Here is a 22,824-nt window from a genome sequence, read left to right on the forward strand (position 1 = left end):
CCTCAAATTATACACGCAAAAAGGGAGATGAAACATATTAAAAAAAAATAGACTCTGATAGAACAAACCAGACAATAGTGGTGGTTGCAGACCCTCTGATTCATAAATCCACGGCCAAGCCAGCAGTAGCATTAGTAGAGGATACAACCAATGATGCAGCAGAGTTAAAGCCCTGGCTCTAGGTTTCACATAAGTCAGCCTGGAAAACATAACAAGAAGTTTTCTCAGCTTCTCAAACTCTTTTTCTCTACAAGCCACTGCTAATCTGTGTCTGTGATGATCACTATTAAAAAGAACCTTTATTTTAACACCGATTGAAACCAGTTCAAGGGGTGTGCGAAAGCATTCCTGGAATAGCCAGCACCAAATACTGATAAAACATCCTCTCTCCTTAGCTTGTGAAAWGCCAGAGGAGGAGGCAACTCTGCACCAGACAGTGCTTAAACAAGCAACGAGAAGAGCAGGATCCTGTTATCGTAGCTGGCCAGTGATCCCTTTTATGGAAGATATTCCAAGCCAGAGCTGCAGGAAAGACATGAGCAACGCTTTCCCCTTAGCCTTGCATAGGATGCTATGTTATTTGTGACCCTGCACATCACTTTCTTCCTTCTAAAACCAGTGCAAGCTGGTCCAAAGATGCTAAAAAGTTACCTCTGCTATATCACGACTGCAGCGGAGTGGTAGGGCAAACTGCATTTGCTTTATAATAGTGAAATACTGCTGCACAAACCGTTAAGTCCTGTGACTGCAACATCTACCCAGCTCACACGGAAGCACCATGTGTGGCTTCCCGGCACTGAAAGCTGCTGCTCGGTAGTGAGGATAATTCGGTGAGGAGACGCTTACAGCAAGCAGATCCTCAGTTGCTGTGAACCACAAATCACCATTAAGTTTATAGGATATTTCTGAGGCTTTTAAGAGGGAAAAAGAAAAAAAAAAGGATAATATGAGAAGGGGGAATGCAATCACCGTGCCCTGTGTTTGTGTCCCCACAGCTGGTGCGGGCAAGTGAGTCTTCACGGCAGCGTTGTATTTTACATGTTTGCTTTTCCTTTTGCCTGTATTAACTCTTTGCTGCTAAGTCCAGCCAAAGGACTAGAGGCAACAGCTGAAAATGACCCACTAAATTCGGTACCATGGAGATTCTTTCCCCTTTATACTATCCGTATATGCTTTGCTTTCTCCATTCTGCCCCGTGATGCTCTGCACAGTACGAACGTATGGGCCAACTGACTCAATAGCATGTTCAGCCAAGTGTCCTGCTCAGCTCTCCTGCTGGTTGCCATCACCAAACGTGGGTGACCCTCCACAGTGAAAACAGCAGAGGAGAAGAGTAGGTCTGGGAGGTAGCCTGGAAGGTGGAAGGGAAATGCAAAAATTGCAATAAGCTGCCTGAAAATCTCATTGTGTGTGGTTTTTTTAAGTATTCTCACATGCACACATGCACACGCACAACAGTATTTCACAGTGTCAGTGTTACCGAGTGACTTTTCCCTTTGTTACTTGTTCTCCCCATGAAGCTGGATTTTGTCATGAGACTCCTATTTCATAGCGGTACATCTGATATCCATGAAATAAAAATACTGAAGTCACTTCAGTGACTCTGCCCTCCCCTGGCACATGCTCCAGAAGCATTTGCTGCTAGAGGACTTCACAAGAACTTTGTTCCTCTTGCTCCCAGGAGAACTGGCGGGATGCAGAAAATAAGTGCTTTATGGATYGTTTCTATTTTAAGTCTTAGTTCTCCATTAGTCCTTTACAGTCAAATACAGACAGATGTCACAGTGATGCCTGGTATAAGCGGATGGGAATATGTTACTTTTAGTACTGACACCGCRTGATTTTTGGTCAGAGGAAGAAACATGGGATGTGCTTTCTCTGTCCTGCAGACAGCTGCCACGGCACTAGCGAGCGGTGGTGCTGAGCTCTGTATGGTCCCATCCTTCACAGTGGGTTGGGTCTGGCAGGTAGATGTGTATAATGCTAGTCAGTGAGGAGATTCAGTGCAAYGAGACAAAACGTCTCCAAACGTAGAAGACCTGAAGAGCCCTTCCAAGACCTGTCTGCCGGTGACTGGCTCTGAACRGACACTGCCTGGACCTTGCTTCTCCTTGGTGTATGCAAGGATGTAACGGATGGCAGAGGCCAGTCAAGAATTGTCTGGGAAAGACCCTCAAAGGGCMTCACATGCTCCTTCCAAATGCCTGCCCCCCAGGAATTTGCTGGTGGGTTTTCTAGATGGACAGYTCTCCTTGTACTGCAAAGCTTCCCTTGTACGTTAAGCAGCCAGTTGGTCATGGTCAGACAACTTGGCACAATGCCATACTTCCCTCACCTTGGACTGCCACCAAACAGCTTCAGATATGCCTTTCGGAGAGACAGACAACTGTTCCTCATTAAAACACAGCAGCCATAATGTGAGACGGAGATGCACCACGTGAGCAGTTCTCACCCCTGCTTTGTATTTCCTTGGGACCGAGAGGGCATGGAGAAGCCTCCTGTTTCTCAGCACGCCCTCTGCAAGTTCTTGCTGTGGTACAACTGACATCGTCAATTTTTCACATTTAAAATCGAGTCCATTCCCTGATCAAGAGCAAGGCTTTTTAAATGCAAGGATGTCAAAAGCATGCTTTAGCTAGACACACAGGCCAGATGTAGGACAGGCAGCTGATAYGTCCAGGTGCCATCTACAAACAACACACTTCTTATAGTCCACTCACCCCTAATTGTCTCTAGACCAAATTCTGTCAGGAATGAGCTCTAGGGCAAAGGCATTAATTTCAGAGGACATGCATTAAGGTCACTGAGAGCAGAATATGCTCCAGAGTCCACACAAACCTGCTGCAGATGTTTACACGACTACAGATGTACTTTGGGGCTGTGCAGGAATGGAGAAGTACTATATAAGGAAGAAAATGCAGTCCAGCTCTAGAAATTTCCGATGAACAGTGGCTAGACACAAAATTCCTTCATTTAAGGCTCCTGCTGCTGAAACTGTGCATCAAACATTTGGMCAGTACAAGAGCTAAGCAGAGAAGTATCTCACACTTGTAGGGAATGGTCTGCTGCCACTCATGTGTGCTTCATCACTGGATCTGATCCAAGTGGAAAACGCTAAATACTTTATACAGGGCCTTCTATTTTACAACAGTCTAGGGAGACCTTGTCTGGCCACACAGGGCTAGACAGATTGGGACTTTCATCCACAGCAGCCACAGGACTGAGCTCCTGTAAAATACAGCACACCCAGCTCCCAATGCACAKGCCTCCAAACACCCCATGCCTCTGCAAAGGAGTGGAGAACCCCATGGATGACATGGTAACGGCAGACAGGGCCTTGGGAATGCAAGACATGCTGGACAGGGCCACGAGATGCACGGAAATATTCCACGCATGGCCAGAGGAAGGTGGGTGCCAGCAGCCACACTTGAAAGGGTATGAGGTGGCGCTTAACTGGGAGAGTAAGCCCAATTATTTTCATTTGCATTCCCCCTGTACTTTGTTGGTGGCATTTACACATACCAAAGACCTGTTCAGTAACTATTTATTTCAATTATTTATAAATCCACTGACCGACCACTCAGCTTCAGTCACTGCATTTTGCCTACAGAGATCTGGGCTACTTGATCAGAGTTTCCGCCTTTGCTGTTCCAGACTCTCCTAGAGGCCACCGGCTGAGCCTGAAGCTGCCTCCGAGTCTCCAGTGCATCATCTAAAGAAGGGACTGCACGTCCAAAGGGCACCGAGCATGTCCACGCAGAGTTTGGTTACTGAAGCGGACCATCCGCAACCTGGCTGCTAGCACAGTCCAGACTCTGAGAAACCACGCACACACCGCAAGCTCCTCTTAGAGGACCGGAGCGCTTACCCTGCCTTTCTGCACTACGTGCACCAAGCCTCCTCTGACCTTTCTAAGCGGTTACACGTTTCCAAGGGGCTCTGACAGCCAGCCGTGGAGTCATCGTTCCCTCCCTGCAACCCATCSGCCCTCCCCTGCTTTTCCCTCCCCCCCCCCCCGGAAAAAAAAAAAAAACCCAAAACAAATCAAAACAAAAAAAAAAACACCCTCTGTGATGCTGCTCACCCCTGCATTAGCAGCCCTGAATCGAGCAGGTGGTCATTTCATCTTGGCAAACACTCGGAAGCCCAACAGTTAGAAACATCTGTCAGGCCATGACAAATTGCAGAACAACAAACAAGCAAACAGGAGGAAATGTGCATATAAAAAATTTTTCTCCTGGCATATTGTCAATAAGCTGCAATATCTCCTTCCACAAGGAAAGGATTTAAGTTCTTGAATGATATGATGGTTGGAAATGTCATTTCTTTTTCATTAAAAAAAAAAAGAAAAACAACCAACCAAAAAATTCCAACCCCAAACTTGCAAATTGATGTTAACAAAACAAGGTAAAAGGACAAATCTCCAAACAACAACAACTGAAAAATAAAGGTACACGTCAGCATTTGTAATCAAAAACTACTACATACTGTACTTGGGAAGTCTTCTGGGAAAAGATCATTGGCATCTAGTGAGGACATCACTAAAAGTCTTGTGCATATGATATGTATGAGACAATGATGCCATTGGAGGGTGGATGGACGGACCCTTAGGAAACTGTCACTCTCAAAACTGTTCCATGACAAGAGAAAATAAGAGATGTAAAAAGGATTGGTTTTCCCCATCCCCACCCCTCCCCCGAGTGTTACAGATTCCTTCTTATTTGTCAGAAACAGCCTCTTCTAGTCTCAGTTTATTTGTTAAAAAAAAAATCTTCAGCTTTTGAAGAAGTCCATCAATTTCTGAGATGCACTTGGTTCCACAGCACCGAAGAGCTTCGGCTCTCTCCCCTTTGATCTGCTAACAAGGGCTTTCGGGAAGGATGGCTGGCTGTGGGACTTTCCCAGAGTTGCCATCCTACATGAGAAAGAGAAGTGCTTCCCATGACTTTTCTTTGTGTTCATCTTCTTGAAAAAGTCTCATTGCTCCAGAGATGTCTGGGCCCAGCTGCAGCAGCCTTGTGCAAGAGGAAGCAGATGAAGCTGCTTTTTTCTCTTCCTTTGGAGACTCCCACTGATTTTGGAGCCCTTTTCAAGAATGCAATTGCTTTATTATTATTATTTAAAAATATTTCATAGGTTTTTTTTTTTCAAAATAGTTGTCTTTTTGTTCCCTTTTTCCATTGCTTAAATTCTAGAAGCTCTTGGCGACTTCTCATTATTGATGATAGGACATTTCTTCCTGTTGCCATGATCCTCAGAGCAGCTGCCTGTCTCTGGTCCATGCAGAACACTCAAGAACTGGAGCTTGGACATACAGGGGCAAAGGGGAGCAGGGCCTTGAGGAAGAGGAGTATGAGGACGTGTAGCTATCAAACCTCCACAGATTGGATTTGGTTCATCTGTGCTCTCATCACCTGGATACTGTTCAGAATTTTCTTCTGGTGTCCTGCTAAAGTGACCCCAACTCGCAGAATGTCCCTTGGGGAGGGAAAAAAACAAAAATCAAATAAATATCAAAAGAAACTTTGTAATGCCTGAACCAGCCTGTTTCATGAGCCCAATCTTTCCACTCTTGGAGACACGTGGGAAGGATGTGCTTGCTACACCTTCAGTGATGTGAATGCCATTCCCTTTTTGCGGATGACGGCCGTTCTTACTACTCTTACACTGTTCTGATGAGACCATGAAGTGATAACCTTTTGCAACTTATCTTCTCTGCTAAAGCATGGCAAGTTAGTGACATTTTTTGCACTGCTTCTGTTTTTTGATGCGTGTTAGGCATCTGGGAGAAATGAAGCTCAGGTCGAGAGCGTGGGTTTGACTCTGCATTGGTCCTATCTGTGATTACTCTGGCTGGGTTTGCAACTCATCTGCCCAGTGGCAAATAAATCTCAGTCACGAACTCTTTCTGCTATGGAATAGATAACATTCGTGAGATTTGACCCATACTTGATACTGTAACTATATGGATTTTCCGTTGCCTTTTCTCCTCCCCTGAGTGTTAGGAATGGACTTTTTAAAAGAAGTGTGGCAAAATCATTGCACGTTTTTTGCGTCAGAGTCATTGGGCAAGGAATGGAAGCCCAAGGAAAGGTGGGAGAAATCCTCCAGCGYAACAGTGACACATGACAGCGTGCTTCAGACCTCGTCTCTCTTTGGTCAAAAAAAGAAAAAGGAGCATAAAGAAGGAAAGCTGGGCAGGTGACTGTGCCACAGGATTGCATGTTCTGGCTGGTGTCAACCGACTGGAGACTACTGTGAGCTAGAGCAGCCTTCAGCCCACGCTCTCTGAGATCAACCTGCCAGTGGACATCCAAGCCACAGCCTTGCTGCCATTCAGACTCTCGCTCAGCAAAGCAACWGGAAACCCGCTAGTGCATCATGCGACCGGCACCAGGGACGGTGTCCTTCACAGTGACTGCTTGTCTTGCTGAAAAGGTTTTCCGTTCCCCCCACCCCCTACTGTGCAGACATCTTCCTTGGGGAACTTTGCTACCTTAAGTTTTGTTTTTGTTCTGATTAGGAACAAAGCTCAAACTTTTCCCTAATGTCTGTTAATTGGAACGAGACTGTGGCCCTGCATGGCCCTGTCCTTCCTAAGCTCTCTGCCCCAGAGACAGACCTTAGGTGTCCTAGCTGTCCCAGTCTGCAGAAAAACCAGCAGGAACCCTTACTAATGGGTCAGTGTTGAAATCTGCTGGATTTGGTGAACTGAAGCAGCCTTCAGTAAACATTTAAACTTCACAATGTCTCTCACATTTAAACAGTGTCTTATGGCAATTCAACTCCATTTACATGATTACTTCCTTCTGCAAAGCCCAGCAAGGATTAGAAGGTGGTCTCAAGTAAGGTTTTAGCATGATTTCCAAACAAAAAGGAAATTCTCTTGGCCTGCCAAAATTGATGGGGACACGGGAATGAGCTGACACTACTCTTGTTACTCGGGTGAAGGCAAATGAAGAGGAGTTGGAAGATAGTGTGATGGACATGACTAGGAATCAGAAGAAGCATCATTTAAGGCACACTGAACAAGTCCATGAAGAAAACAGGCTTCATTATTCGGACTGTCGGCAGAAGCATGTGCTTTTAGATAGACTGCAAACAGCAAGCATCAAACTGGGYAGAGTTGGGCTGTGGCATGGGTATGAAGTGTTAGTTTGGTATCAGTTTTCCTCCTCTGTCTCTCAGACTACTTGGGCCCTCTCGCTGYAGTATGAACAGAGCCTAAAGTGTGCCAAAGTCATCTCCAGGGCCCTGGGGTGGTACCAAGGTTACACTGAAACATTCAAAACCACCACGTGAATTTCCTGGCTGGAAATAACAATAAAAAAAGCCAAAAGAGATCAGGTTGGCTGYTTTGTGAATAAATTGTGATTGAGTGGTAGTTTTAAACTGTGAAATTAGGCACCTAATCCAGGCATAAACCTTCCTAGTTTACTGGGCGCAGAGACATTGTGGCACTTGCAGATGGCTTTAATGCTTAGTGCTTTTTAAGGCAGAGTTTCTACAGCTAACTGCAACCAGCCACAAATCTTTCACAGGCATGAAAGCCTCAGCTAGCCTCAAGAGATTTCAGACTGCACCACAAATGGATTTCAGCTGCCTGCTTTCTCTGAAGAACTTGCTAAAATTTTGCCACTGAAGAAAGTTTTTAGTGGCTACAGGACAATTCAGAATAAACTTGAAACCATCCGAGCCCTYAGAGGCCTTTCTTAAGCAGAATTTGCTTGCAACATGCTTGTTTCAATCAGCAATAAGTCGCACATCCAAAAGAGGACTGCCAAGTCCAAAAGTGCTCTCCAGTCACTGGAAAACTGCCTGATGCTGCCTGAAATCTCCATTGTTCTGCTTTGTTCCATGGGGGCAGTTTGGAGGTCCTAGGGGGGACTTTCATTTTCACAGTAGGGATATGCAATCTGATACCCAGTCTGGAGATGAGTCAGAGTGAACAGAACAGAGAGGTTCTGCACCAACTGAATAGACCAAAAGTGGTTCCACAAGCTAGCAGTTCTAACATTCTGTAAAAGTAAAACTATGTCATATAAAAAATAAAAATAGTTTAATAATGGTCAATTGTTAAACTGTKGAGGCTTCTTCTACTACTTCGGGACTAGAAGTCTAGGCACTTACTCTACAGTCATCTGAGATACTACATCAAAGGTGGTGAAGCCAGCACTGGCAAAGCTCTCCTTGTACTGGCTCATTTTGATGGCATCCAGCCATTCATCCACAGTGTTGAAGCTGGTATAATCTGGGATTGTGCGGTCAAGTAGAGGAAGGTTGATCCTGAAACACAGAAATGGAGAATGAGCAGAACAAGCAGCAGCAAGCGCATATATTTCTGCACCCTCCATCAGCAGGGGGGACCTGGATGAGCATGACTCAAACTGCCAGCACTGCAGTGAGTTATGGCAGTGCCACCCAGAAAGCACTAGCTGAGGGAGGGATTGTGCAGAGCACCAGGGAAGAATGCTGGTAAATCTGTTTCTGGATCAGTTCACCCAGGAGAGGTAGGAACAATCAAAGAGAAGATGATGGGGTGCAGCCCTGAAATTCTGGACGAACAGAGTAGCCAGTGCATTACCAGAGTTGGACCAGTGCTTTCCACAAGTTGCTGCATCCCTCCAGTTCAGGGAAAGCTCAAACYGCCTGACAAAACCTTCTTTGCCTCCAATGCATGGGACTGGGTTACCAAAGCAACCATACCCATCCAGCAATCRTGTGCATAAAATCATGCTGCTCCTCTAACTGCGTAGAGGACACACTCTCCAACTCAAGGAGCCTTCTGTATTCTTCCTAACCAATGCTGGCCAAGGAGAGGAACCAGAATGACTATTTCTAACTTCCCCTCCTATAAAGWACCAAGCAACACAGACCAAGCAGCCTCTACAATAGCTAGAGAAATGCAAAGATGGTGTCTACGAGGCCGTGCAGGAGAGCAGATCTACAAGTGGAAACCAAAGGACATGWAAAAGACAGAGATGCATACCCAGAGGAGAGAGGTGCCATGGCTTTCAGGCTATTGGGGTTTCGGATCATTTTATCTAAGGTGTTGACAATTTGCCCAAATTTGGGTCTATGATTTCGGTCTTTCTGCCAACAGTCAAGCATTAGCTGGTGCAGGGCATTTGGACAATCCATAGGAGGTGGCAGTCGATAGTCCTGCTCAATAGCATTTATCACCTGTGAGAAAAGACAAAGAGGTCAGTGCAATGGGATTAGTGCCTTCATCCCRGAAAGGAGGAGGTGGCCAAAGAGGAACGCATTTAAATCACCATGTTCTTTTTCCTCACCTCCTGAAGGTGACTGGCATGGCCAACCATAGTCCAACAAAGCTGCTCTCTCTCCACTTACTGCTGCCCATCTCGGCCACCTCTTCTTGTAGCAATGCCCTACCCTCCACTCTCTCTAAATCCCAGCCCTCTGCCTTCTGCAGTGTCCTCTGAAGTGACACTGAAGTGACATCAGACAAGTCCTCTGGCCTTGATCAGCCAACAGCAAGCACTTGTGATGAGCCATGTCTATCAGTCTCCTRATCTGGGGAAAGAGGCCATCTCCATTACCTTTCCAAGAATGWGTGATCCTGCAGCTGCAAGCATGAGAAAGTTAGTCAAGAGTCCATGCTCTTGGTGGGTGGCTGCACCGTTATTGTGTCGATACCAGGGTACACAGCACACCAAAACATCTCACTGGAAAGAGAACACCCCCATAGAAGGAAGGGTCTGCTCTTGGGTGAGCTGTAGGCAGGGRAGTTGTCCCTGTTTTCCTCCCCCAGTAGTCCTTTCTCTCCCACACCCTGGCCGACATTTAGCCCTTCCAGGCAGCACTGTCATATCATGGGACTGGGCTGGGTGTGCTGCGCCAGCAGTGAGAGCTGAATTTCTCCACAGCCCTGCGTACATGCAAACCAGAGCACTGCTTCATCCACACAGAAGGGCAGGACAGAGATCTCGGTCAGCAGAGCCGCATGCAGGAGAACTTTACTAAAGCATGCAGAGAAGGGTTGGAGCACACATCATCTAAGCCAATCGGCAGCTTTGTGGGCCAGTGCAAGAAGGTCTGGACTGGCACCTGTTTGATCTCTCCTTGCTGCACCACAGAAGCTGCAAAAACATTCAGCCTTGCCATGTACAAGGGAAATRGCACACATATGGGACTAGGGGATCTTCTTCAAAGGAACCTCCAGCTCTGCACTTGCAGTCTACCACCCTTTCCTGGATAATCAAAGAGGATGGAGCTCTAGCATTTCTTCCCAGGGCACATGCTCCTCTGACAGGAGAGCAGAAGGAGCCYTGGACACTAGAAACAGGCTTGTGTGTGGCAACAAAAAGCGAAAGCATTGCAGTGACTGAACTCAGGGACCATCCTTTGAAATGAGAAGCTCCCCACAGAAATGATAAAAAAGGAGAAAGGGAGATAGAGAAAACCGTGCCGTGGTGGGGCTGGTGGAAGGGACCTTGGTGTCGCTTGTTCAATCTCCCACTCACAGAACGATTACCCTCTACACTTATCAGAGTTGCCACGGCTTTGTCCAGCATACTCTTAAGGATGGAGAACCCCTCACTTATCTGGTGAGCTATCTCAGGGCTGTACCAGCCTCCTGGGGAAGGATTAGCCATGTCTGGACCACTTCTAGGWGAGTACACTGCTGAGCAGAATTGTTGCATAGAGAAAATAAGAGATACTGCAGTTGGGACTGGGAGAGCAGCAGGGAAGGGGTGCCAGAGAGGTGACACTGGAGGTGCTGTGGGAGTAGAAAGCTGCCACTCCAAGTGAGCGTGGGTGGCAGATCCAGGACAAGCAATCCAGGGTGTGAGGTGAGGTATCTGGTAGGATTTAAGATTGGTTGTGACTCCAGGGAAGTGAGAGGAGGAGGRTGCTGCAGATATTAATGTGCTTGGGCAAGGTGCTGGGCAGGCTGATCCGAGACAGATGGGGGCTTGCACCGCTGCTGCCAAAATGTGCCAGATGGAAAAAGTCCTCCCACCCATCCCTTCCTCCGTGAGGCAGCTCTGGCCAAGCAAGAAGGTGCCCCCACCGGGCCTGTAAAGGCCTAACCTGAGGAATCGCTAGTGGGCTTTGTGCAGCTCTTGGCTCCTGTTCAGGGACTCTCCTGAGAGATGCAAACTGTCCCCTCTCCCAGCTCTCTCTCTGGATGGCGGATCTATCCGAGACAGAAAGGAGGGGAGCGGACACACAGGGGGAGCGGGGCTGGGGAGAATCATCACACAGGCATCAGGCTCTTGGCTCTGGCATTGACCAAACAATTCCCCAATAAACCACCCGCCTTGCTGCCAGCAGGCACATCCCGCGAGGGGGCACAGGTTACACTTGCTGCCTCCTCTCCTCTCCCCAGCTTCCCCGGGTGTTCACACCCGAGGGTCAGGAGGCTAATCTGCAGTGAATATCCGGCACGTGCTAATTCGCAGGAAGGACCAGTAGCAATTAAGTGGTGACAGCTTCTGGGGTGCGATGTCCTGCGGCAGGAGAAGGGGGAGAAGAGGCTGGAGGAGGCGGGGGGAGCAGATGCCACGCAGCAGGCTGTGCTGACAAGAAGGGCACAAGCTCCACCATCGCCGCCGGCTCAGTCAGCGCTGCTAGAGCACAGAGGACTCGCAGCAAGAGAAGGGATCCACAGGAGAACGAAGGGTGGAGGGACAAGGGATGAGGAAAGCAGAGGGCTAAGCTCATAGAAGGATGCTGGGGCAGGGAGAAGGGCAGTGACACCTGGCTAGAGGAGATGTGTAAGGCTGCAGGGGATGACAAAGCCCTGATGTGAATGAGAAGGGAATTAGCCCTTGAAAAGGGCATACCCTTAACTCCCTTCGTTGTGGGTCAAAGAATTATGAAAATACTTCTGTGGTGTGCCAGGGCCTGGGCAAGGACTGGGGCAAGACCATGAGTAGTCAGCGGTGCTAAGGTATCATCTATTTGTTTCAGGCCTTAGGGGCTCACTTGAACAAATTCTCCACCGGGCATTGGGAAGGAAATCGCCATGTTCTGGAGAAACCTGAAAACAGCATGAATGGAATTATACTGATTTGAAAATGCTATGATTTGGTGCTTTGGGTAGGGAGCGGGAGTCAGACAGGAGCTTGGGCCTCTGTCTCCCTCCCTGCAGTAGAGCACTTCTTCAGGAGCCCATAGGCTGATGGAGATGGAGGTGGCAAATGAAAAGGTCCCAGCACGCTGCCCAGGAGCAGTTCMAAACGAAGCCTGAGGCTGTAACGCGCAGATTTGCAAGACCAGGACTTGCAGCAGAGTGGACAAGCAGGAGGACAAACTTTCTGTACACTGGAGAGTCTACCCAGGACACTGTTTTTATATGCTGATGGTGTACAAGGCCTAGACCTTGTGAAGAAGGGCAATGTATCAGAGAGAGAATATTACTGGAGTTTTGGGAGCCTTCACACCAAAGGGTGCTTCTGGACACACATGTGCAGGCCTTAGCATGCTGCACAGCTGGACAGCTGGTGTTTGACCAGCCAGGTTATGAAGCCAAGAGAAATGGAGAGAGAGTGGTATTTTTATGATGAAGGTGTGGACTGCAGCCATAAGTTCCCCTCGCATGGAGGCAAGAGCTCCGAGAAATTCTTGGCACCCGGGAGCAAGGAGTGCTYGTGACAGACCGCTATTTCACCAATGCCTGTGGTCTCCATGAATGGAGACCTGCCTGCTCCTGCAGTAGCCAGGCACGGCTCCTGGACAGTGTAGGTGAGTTGGGAATGTTTTGCATGGGAGGCYTGGAGCAGGGCATGAGGAGAAGAGTTGCAGACATGATGCCAAAGAGCCCATGGTGCTTCTTCTACCCCAGCCTGACGAACAGCAGCCTGGTGAAGTTGGCTTTGTACTATCCTGGTGCTCTTCAAAATTTTCACAGAAGCTGCTTTAATCAGTGACCATTTCCATTAGACTTTTTGGATCTCCACTGCTCTTGGGACAGTGGGAACACTTCTTTTTCTGTCTGCTCCCTATATTCCCTGGTATCTGTCAACTACAGCTGAGGTTGCTCACATCAACCTTATCCTATCTCTGTGGGTCTTGTACAGTCTCTAACCTCTGCCACAGCAGCACAATTGGACCAGAACAAAGGCAGAAGTTATCTCCATTTTTTCTTCTGAAAGGGTTGACTTTGGACACATCTCCCACATTTGGAGAAGGCTTCAGCCACGCTACAGGCTGAGACTAGCTGTAACCATGCAAGGAGCTCTGGCCTAGCAGTCTGCTCCTGATTTCAGTGTTTCTGCGCCTGGGTCCTCAATAACTTACATCTTGATTGGTCATATCCCAGTAAGGCCGCTCGCCATATGACATCACCTCCCACATGACTATTCCATAGCTCCACACATCACTGGCTGATGTGAATTTTCGATATTGAATTGCCTCAGGCGCCGTCCACCGTATTGGGATCTTCCCGCCCTGCAGGAAGAAACAAAACAAAACAGAGAGGATGGTGAAAGAAAGATTGAGAAAAACTGAAAAAGAATGGTGTCCAGGATATTTGTACCCCTTAAACTGGAAAAATCCTAGAAGTATTACTGGAAGGGATCTCTGTAGTCTCTGGTCCAAGCTCCTGCTCACAGCAGGGCTATGCCTAGCACCAGATCAGGACAGCTATGGCTTTGTCTAGCCAAGTCTTGGAAACTTTCCAGGATGGAGAATCTCCCACTTGTCTGGCAACTTGTCTCAGGGCTGTACTTGGGCACTACCTTCTTGGAGAAAAAGCTTTTCCTAATACTCAGCATGAACATCTCAAGGCTATTGCCCCTTATTAAATCATCTGGCACCCTTGGGAAGAGTTTGGCTCCATTTTCTTTGCAACTGCCCTTCAAGTACTGCAGGCCACTAATACATCTCCCCTCAGCYTCCTCTTCATCTTATTAAGCAAGCTCAGCTCCCTCCTCCTGACCTCCCAGGTCATCAAGCCATAAATCTGGAGTGTAATTACAGGTATCTCACAGTTCCCTCAGCAGAGTTGTCCCAGTATAATGTGCACCCTACAAGACCACACAGAACTGTCTTTCTTTGCAAAACCAGCCAACGKCTACTGTTTGGAACAGCCAGGCTACTGGGCAGAATTCACTTGCCCCCTTCTACGTTGCAGAGAAAAATCAGAAAGGGCCGATGAACAATTTARTTTGTCAGTCCTGACTACCTACTGCTATAGTAATCTCTGGCATGCCAAAAYGCCCATTACATTCGTAGAGCCTTTTGTGGAAAAATGAATGGCTAAGAATTTTAAAAAATCCAAACTGATCCCCTTTAAATCTCCCTCCATCCTTTTGTTGTTAACTAGCTATTTCAGGAGCACARCAAAAGGAATTAAAATAGCATCCTCTTCAATCGTTCTCCATCTGTGGGCCCTTAAAAGTCAGTGATATACCATCCTCCTCAGCTCCACACGTGTGGGTCTTTTTGCTGATACATGTATAATCTRGCAGTCTTAGATCCTGCTTGTTTCTGGAGACGGAGGTGGAGTGAACATCTTCAGCATGGCATGCTTGGGTACTGAACGAGAGATGGGAGGAACTGGGTTTGCAGTGATCCTGCTGGGCAACAGCAGCTCTGCAGAAATCAGAAGGACTATTCTCTCCTCCCAGAGAGGCGTTACGCACATCAGTGCACAACACTGCACATACACAGCATGTGGCCACGGGCTTTGCAATGTTCTGCTTAAGCCCTTGCAGCCTCCTCATTTCCCACGAGCATCTTTGGACTTCCCCTGTGCTGGAAAATAAACAATTTTATCCAAAGTTTGTGGCTGTGAGAAGATTAAGACTATATTTTGTCACTGGGTAACTATCATATCTTATTAGGGGTCTTCTAGGAATTAAAAGGACTCAGATCCTACATATGCTAAAATAATGAAAAAATATAGTGTTCCTTTAACTTTTTACAGCCACAAACCTCAGATGAAATAACTTGTTTTCTTACACTGGGGAAGACCAAGCTCTCCACACAAAGGCAATGTTCACTCCATCTCCGTCTTCACAGACAGGCATGCTCTYTACAGAGATCCTCACAAGCAGTGGATTTAAAAATTGTAAAAAATAAGTCTTAAAATGGGAATTACAGAATGTAGGTATTTGGAGGAGCCTCWTGGGAGCTCATTTCAGTGAGATGAGTGAAATCTCCCACCCCCTATTGTACCTACCTACAAGTACAATAATAGGAATAAAAAACACAGAAGCTCCCGTGTGTTTAGCTTAACAAAGAGAAAGTTAATAGGCATAAGGATCATGATGTGCAAATACTTCCAGGAGAAATAAATTTTGCTAATGTTCCTAAAACCTGTAGGATGACTGTATTATTATAAAAGCCAGTGGTTGATGTGCGAAGCTACGCAGGTTCAGAAGTGAAGGTAAGTGCACATTTTTAGGTGCTGGGTAATCGATCACCACTGCAATTCACTAAGAGCCATGGCAGATATCATTGGCAGCTCCAAAAAATCCAGGAGACGTAATTTCTTACAGATCATGCCCCAGGTCTACCACGGCTGGTTCCAAAAATCCTGTCACAGGCGTTATGCTGAATGACAGCAGTGATGCTGTCTGTCCTTATGAACAATGACGTCTATGAAAACTMCTGGCTGCAGCCTTACTGAACACTAACAGTCATAAAATTAGCCTTTAGCCCTGGTGTAGATTATGCAGTTGTGACAGGCAATGAGTCCTCAGTGATGSTTACGTCACTGATACTGCAGCATCCCTGGGAGGGAGTTACAGGCCATTGCCGAGAATGTTTCTTTCTCTGTTTAATTCAGCAAGTATCTGGAATATGCTTTGCCAAGCATGGATTCACATACATAATTTCTGGGGCTGAGTCCATGACAAGACACACAGAAGGATCACTGCCTTCTAGACAGTCAGACAGCAGAGTTGGACAGTGGCAGGATAAAACTAACCCTTGCTGCCCTGGTGACACATTTGTCAGGCTGGCATCTTGGAGGACCCCAGCACTGGATGGATGCAATGCATCAATCCCAGCTAAGGGCTTTATCAGGGACACGGGTGCAAACATGGCTGGAAAAATGCTCAGTTATTCATAGGAATGACTATAGGGCCCTTCCCTGTCAGTGGATATTGGAATGACAGTTGGGCAGGACCTTGCAAGAGAAAAATCTTTCTTGATTCATTTCATGGGTCTTTCCCCATCTGACACATTCTTTCCCTTCTTAGTACCCTAACAAAAGCAATCCCAACCTGTCAGCAGGGACTCCTCCCATCTCCCTCTCTTTGCTTGAACACCCATTCTTCCCTCTTTGGAAGAGCAGTTTTACCAGTGCACTGGTGTAGGTGGGATCGGAGGTGTCATCCTCTAGAAAACGGGAGAGGCCAAAGTCAGACACTTTGCAGACCAGGTTGCTGTTCACCAGGATGTTGCGGGCGGCCAGGTCCCGGTGCACGTAGTTCATATCRGCCAGGTACTTCATGCCTGCCGCGATGCCCCGCAACATGCCCACCAGTTGGATCACGGTGAATTGCCCGTCATTTTGCTTGGGGAAGAGAGGAAGAGTCCACATGAAAGGAACATATTCATAGCTTACCATGGCATGAGGTCAGAGAAACAGCAAGTAGCCTCTGTCTATACAGCATGTCAAGACGTAGTCATGCCACAAGAACTGTAAGCTCCCTCTCAAAGCATGACGGTGGAGAGTGGAGAGCCCACAGGGGCTAGAAGTCACCCTCCCACCCCCTACGGACATCACTACCGATGGGTGCTGTCATGCAAGAGCAATAGCTCTAGCATACCTTGCACGGGAGGATTGAGGACGGCTAATCTATTCCTATTAAGCAGGTTATCTCCCTTCAACACAATGAATTATTCATCTCAGATTGAGACCTATAAATATTTAGGCAGAGTAGCTGAAGATGAGGTTCTGCAGCGATAAAGTTAATAGCAGAATGTCCCTTCATGTTCACAGAAGCAGAGTTTGTAAGTGTATCGGTGGGCAGGTACACATGTAGGCACARCTTAAGGGTACAGCTGAATATGTGCATGTACACATCTGCCACTATGCCGTCCCAGTTGCAGGGGACACTGGGCAGTGAAGAATGGTGTTATACTGTCACAGGACCACAGGCACAGGGACCCTCCCCCCTTCAAACCCTTCTCCGGCCCAGCACATCTCTGGGGCAGTACGCTCTTAGAACCTCATACCCGTAGGAAGGAGTCCAGTGAGCCGTTCTCCATGAACTCAGTGATGATCATGACTGGAGAACTCTTGGTCACCACTCCCTCCAAGTGGATGACGTTGGGGTGGTCGAATTGCCCCATGATGCTTGCTTCACTCAGGAAGTCTCTTCTCTGCTTCTCCGTGTAACCAGACTTCAGGGTCTTGATGGCCACAAAGATCTCTCTCTTGCCAGGAAGCTTAAGATGCCCACTGCACACCTCACCGAACTCCCCTGTTAGCAAAGAGAGAAACAGGTATGGTGTGTTGGCCTCCCAGACCTCTGCCTTCCTCACTGAGGGACTCTTCTATAGGGTTCCAGTTGTGCACAGCCCTGAGCCATTCACATGCGACACGTTTTGTGCTTCTTCCCGCTTCTATACCAAAAGCCTCCCTCTAGGTGAATGCATTTTCTTGGTGAGGAGCACTGGACACTACTCTGTACCTAAACATGGGAGAAGTCCTTGTCTCCAGCGCTGGACCTGCTTCCAAGACCACCTTGTTCTTGCTAGTTGAGGCAGGTTGGGGCTAAGTGTAAGACCTTACTGAAACTCTCTTATGGTGAATTCGTTCTCTAGTCTTSCCAGTACACACACATCCTCACCAGGACCTGAGGCACGACGGAGAGCGTACTGCTGAGGGCCAGACAGACATTCACAGTTTACCTACCTGCCCCGATCACCTGCTCGATTTTGACACAAGAGATATCGATTTCTTTTGCAAATTCCCTGACAGCCTCATTTGGATCTTCGTAGGTGAAGGGGTCAATATAAATCTTCATCCCTGGGGTCACTGCATAAAGGTGAGGAAGAGAGTCAGACAGACAGATGCAAATGAAATGGCTGATAGTTACATTGTGAAAAAATATAACCTACATGTGCATGTGTGCATGGGGTTGTGTGTGCACAAGCGTGTGTGTAGGGACGTGTGCATATGCCTGTGTGTATGAGCATGTGCAGGCACATCTGTGCGTGTGCGCATCTGGGTGCACATGTCTGCGTAAGGGGGGYGTGCGCACTGATGCATGTGTATGAGAGACAGAAATGCTGTCAACGGTGAACACCTTTTTTGGCCTCAGTAAGTCACATAATCAAGGGCATGAAACAGACAGCAAAGCAATTTGAGAAAGAGCATATGCAGAGCCAAGCTTGCACAGGCTGCCTTCTGGTGAACATTGGGCCCATAAGCCATGGTTGGGGCAGCATGGGGCTTGATCTTGAGCTAGGACCGCAAACTGTGATCATGAAGAAGCATGAATCCTTTGCAGCAGGATTTGGCTTAAACAGATCCAGAGGAAGGGCAAGAGAATCATTTGCTCTTGGGAGATGGTGCTTAGGCAGACCAATATCACAGCACGTCCACCATGCAGTGCAGCATTGCAAGAGGATTATTGCAGAGATCAGGTTGGCTTCCCTGAGCCTCAAACTCAAGATATTTGAAATATTGCTTTTCTTAGGCTGTAATGAGATCCCACTTATTAGCAGTGAGCACTTCTTCAAAAAAGAGGTGTTAGGTATCCTGGGAGCATCTGATATGATGTGGTGATTCCTGCACACTGAGCTGCCCCTGAAGAGGGCTTAACCTGGTGCGCCTGAGCCACACTGACACTGGGCACCTCTGTGTTGTGCCKGCCTAAGGTTAATATTGCAGCAGGTTAGGACATAGCAGGAAGCTGCTCAGCCCCTTCTCCAGCCTTCTTTGCATGTGGCTTCCTCCTTAATACTCCATCWTATCACAGATAGGGGAATGTACAAGAGGGGATGCAGGACTCAAGCCTGAAGATGATGAAGATGTGCCTTGGGACATAAACTGAGGCACATGCTGCCCCTTTGCCCACACATAGACCCACAGGCTCCCCAAGCCATAGCAATTTGYTAATCAAACACTATAGCCTCTCCATGGGTATCAGTGGTGAGAAACTGAGCCTTGGATCAGTCTCTTGAGTGACGATGTGGCTAAAAAGCCCCCCCAAGCCTGTTATCACTTCATTTGGATCCTGTGGCATCTAGCCTATTTCAACAGTCGTGAAGGCACAGCTATTAATGCCGTCCCAGCCTGAAGCTGTCATGTTATGCACCAGACCCTAAGAGAAAGTGTGAATGTATGTTTACACATGCAGTAAGGACTGGTAAACAACTGAGAGTTGCATTTACATAATTTTTCTTTAAGATAGTCATTTTTACTGGTAAGTTTTAGCAACACCAGCCAGCACACTGCTATTCTGGCTCAGAGGTGCAATTCAGCTGTCCATCTCTTGGGAGATGTTTTTGGGTGTAACTGCAGAAGGTGGTGTTCTCCAGGTACAACCATTTTTGGATAAGCCCCAGGTCCGTACAGGAACAGGTGTAAAAAGGCCAGAAATCCTGAAGCTGCAAGTATAACATGAGGTAAGTAACAACTGAGATTTAAACATAGCAGAATTACAGCGACAGGTCTCTAGGGAGGGGGGAAAAAGGAATTCTAGAGGACGTGCAGCCAGGGAAGAATGAGGAGGCACTGGGATGAGACAGGGTCTAGCTGGTACTTGATGGAGTAAGAGTTCAATCTTGAAGAGAGTCAGAAAGTGAAGACTGCTTTACAGAAYGTTCCATCAAGTGCACAGTGAGGTTGAAAATAGGAAATTTAGATATGAACAAGTGCCTTGCAATGCACAGGTATGTTGGAAGAGATACATTGCAGGGAGGGACGGGATTCCGGGAGCACTGGGACGGGCTCTAGCAAAGGCACCAAGATGCATGTCGGTTCTCGCAGGGAGGACAGCACTCCACAGGATGCAAGTGAGTCAGGGTAAGGGTCTTGCTGCTGCCTACGAGCTAGGCAAAGCTCTGGAATCCGAATTGCAAGAAAAGGTGGGGTCATAGGGGCTGCACAGCAGGAGAGCGTAAGGCTTCAGAAGCACATGGAGGGGTGTGGATTGGATGTTTGTAGAACATGCACGGATGAACCACAGCAGGGTTAGCCCCCAACAGGATGTGTGTCCAGAGAGCATGGACTCTACCAGGCAGGGCAGGGATCTAGATTACACAGGGCATTGGAGGTGGGAGAGGGAGGTGACATGAGTGGGTGACCTAGACCATGCTTGCCAGCCTGAGTTGTGATTACAGGAGATGCAACGTGCAGGCTCAGGAGTGTGAATCGTGGGCTACAGTAGGAGTCTAGGAAGGTGAAGTGGAGGTAGGATTCAGCAGATGCATGCTGACATGGTGGGGCAAMTGGACACAAGCCAAAGGCATATAACAGTTCAAACCCCTCCAACAGCTCCTTGGAAGAGCTCCACCTTTTTAGTCCTAAGGGCAGAAAGTTTCTCAGGGCAGGGATCAGAATGCATCTGAGCGCTATTTCTGAAAGCCCTGGCCAGCAACAGAGCTCTTTCTTTCTCAACATGCACACGAGAGCCTGGCTAGGTGGGCCTGAACCCTTCCCGCACGACACAAGGAATGAGTGAACAAGAACACAAACCGAAGAGAGAGCGGACCCCCAAGCCTGACGGGCYGCGGTACGTACTGTGGCCACTGGTATAGTGCTGCAGCTTGTCAGTGTACTCAGAGTCCGCACGCTCAAAGCCCCGTCTTCTGGAAAGAAAGGGAGTCCTGAGTGCTGGGCACGAGTCAGGCCACGGCTGAAATACAGACTGCGAGAGCATGCCTTTTTTCCCCTTAATCTATCTCTCTCCATCCCCCACTCTTGCACCTCTGCCTCCCTCTCTCTCTCCTCGCTGCCCTTTCACACAGCCTGCTGGTGCCCTGTCTGGAGAYTCATGCAAGCGCAGGTCAGGCTCTCAGGTTGACCTACCTGTTGCACACAATCGCAATGACGACCACAGCAATGAGGAACACCAGTCCTGCCGCGGAGGAGCCAATGATGAGCGGCAGCTTCTCCTGGACACTGGTCTGGTATTCAGCTGATACACAAGGTGGAGGGAACAGGTTATTGCAGCGCAGGCTGGGTCTACGCTCATAAGTACATCAAGGCTAGAACAKGGGCCCGTGCACTGGCCTGCCTTTTCTGGGCACTGCTAACATGCTTCCTGGCATGGTTTTGGCTCGGGCCAGCTACCGTTGTTCTAGGCATTGCTCAGGGTCACCTGTGACAGGGACTGTTCCCCAAGAGCAAGGTTCAATGGAGCTATCCTTTTGGRGTGGGAAAGCTTAGGCTTGTGGATGCAAGCTCTACCTTAATATCTGGCTTCAGGGCCAGAAAACAGGCTTGGTCTGTTTTATTTAACAGTACAAATTTAGTAAATAAAGACACTAGCTCTGTATTTGTCACTGACAGCTATACAGACAAGAAGCATGAAATTTTGTTTCCTCTAAATCCAAACGAGTGAACAGGTCTCTGTGCCAACAGAGCTTGGGCAGAAATTGGCCTAGTCTGCGTGATTCCCTGCACGGACCACCAAGTGCCCATGCTTTTCTCCAGGTCCTGTATCAGGTAAATGCATCTGACTTGTCAATGATGAGACTACCAGCTAGGGGACCAGCACTGCTGCCAGTGCATCTCCTTCTCACGCAAGTCTCYCTGCAACCTTGGGTCCTACATCACCATTACACAGCAGCAGCTGAAGACTCACCTTCGGTCATGGTCTGGAAATACATCTTGCCGCTGTACCGGCCATAACCAGCTACGGTACGTGCCCGCACCTGGAAGACGTAGATGGTGCCAGCTTTGAGGTTCTGCACTGTCACAGTGTTGGTGGGGCTCTTCACTGTTGTTGAATTTAATTCACTCAGATCCTGTCAAGAAAATACAGATCTATCATCAGAAAACAAGAGTCCAAGCACCTGGTCCTGCTCCAGAATCAGGTGTTATATGTCTAGAAGGAAACACAGAAGAAAAGAGCAATGTAAATGGCGTAGGTTCAGTGAATAGGGAGACCATGGGGCTGAACAAAAAGGCCACTTTCCTGACTCTTCCCCCAGGCAAGGAGCCACTGAAGAATGTATATGACTAACTGCATCACTGGGATAGCACATGGCTAGAAATGCCCTGAGGAAGGTGTTAGCTACAAACTTGAGTTAGCTTCTCCAAACCTTGAACTCAGTGAGTAGGGGAACTGCTTCTATCTTCTGCATCCACTTTCTCTTAGCATTGTCCTCCTCCCTCATACTCTCCTTCTGTGTCTGATCCAACCTCAGACCCTTTCCATTTGCTCTTCCTCATCTCCCTTTGCTTGCGCAGTAACTAGAACCCAGCTGAACACAGATTTCTGGAATCTGGGTAGACAAGTCCTGCTACTATCCCTCTGCCCTGTTCCTGCTTTGCCATGGCTAGCTTTTAAAAAATGAGGAACCCACACTCATATTCAAAAGTGGCAATGAGASTCCTTTCAAAGTTTTGTCTTGCTCCTTGTGTGTAGTTATTTGTCCAGTTTGACAGCTCTGGCTTGAGCAGTCAATAGCAGTACAGATGGAATTATACCAGTGTGGGTAGTAGAACCATCACTGCCTCTAGGATTTGCATAGCTGTGCATACAGAAGCACCAGCGGATGGTCCAGGGTCTCACTGTGCTAACCAGAACTGCAGAGGGATGCAGAAACACGCCAACGGAAGACGATGAAAGAAGCCAATGAATGGGGTGCTTCTTAAGAGCAGTGGAAAGTGTCCCGGTGTCCGACAACTACAAAACTCCTGAAAATCWGTGCAAAAAGAGC

General features: G+C 47.9%; 1 protein-coding gene across 4 annotated transcripts in view; it reads right to left on the bottom strand.

Annotated features, from left to right (window-relative positions):
• Positions 1 to 4,216: 4,216 nt before the first annotated feature.
• Positions 4,217 to 22,824, bottom strand: part of EPHB2 (EPH receptor B2) — an 86,874-nt gene continuing 68,266 nt past the window's right edge. Inside the window, exons 6-15 of one of the 4 annotated variants that reach the window (XM_085305173.1) lie at positions 21,744 to 21,906; positions 20,966 to 21,074; positions 20,678 to 20,742; positions 17,843 to 17,965; positions 17,161 to 17,408; positions 16,280 to 16,495; positions 13,270 to 13,419; positions 8,990 to 9,183; positions 8,131 to 8,286; positions 4,217 to 5,478 (exon numbers count right to left, since the gene is read on the bottom strand). In XM_085305173.1, the coding sequence (XP_085161299.1) occupies positions 5,370 to 5,478; positions 8,131 to 8,286; positions 8,990 to 9,183; positions 13,270 to 13,419; positions 16,280 to 16,495; positions 17,161 to 17,408; positions 17,843 to 17,965; positions 20,678 to 20,742; positions 20,966 to 21,074; positions 21,744 to 21,906 (1,533 nt within the window). In that variant the 3' untranslated portion in view covers positions 4,217 to 5,369. Of the gene's footprint in view, positions 5,479 to 8,130; positions 8,287 to 8,989; positions 9,184 to 13,269; positions 13,420 to 16,279; positions 16,496 to 17,160; positions 17,409 to 17,842; positions 17,966 to 20,632; positions 20,746 to 20,965; positions 21,075 to 21,743; positions 21,907 to 22,824 lie in introns of all 4 variants that reach the window. The other 3 variants (XM_085305171.1, XM_085305172.1, XM_085305170.1) reach the window with 3 other exon arrangements.

This window comes from Rhea americana, unplaced genomic scaffold, assembly GCF_003343005.1.
Source record: "Rhea americana isolate MKP2758 unplaced genomic scaffold, rheAme1 scaffold_217, whole genome shotgun sequence".
Classification (NCBI taxonomy): domain Eukaryota; kingdom Metazoa; phylum Chordata; class Aves; order Rheiformes; family Rheidae; genus Rhea; species Rhea americana.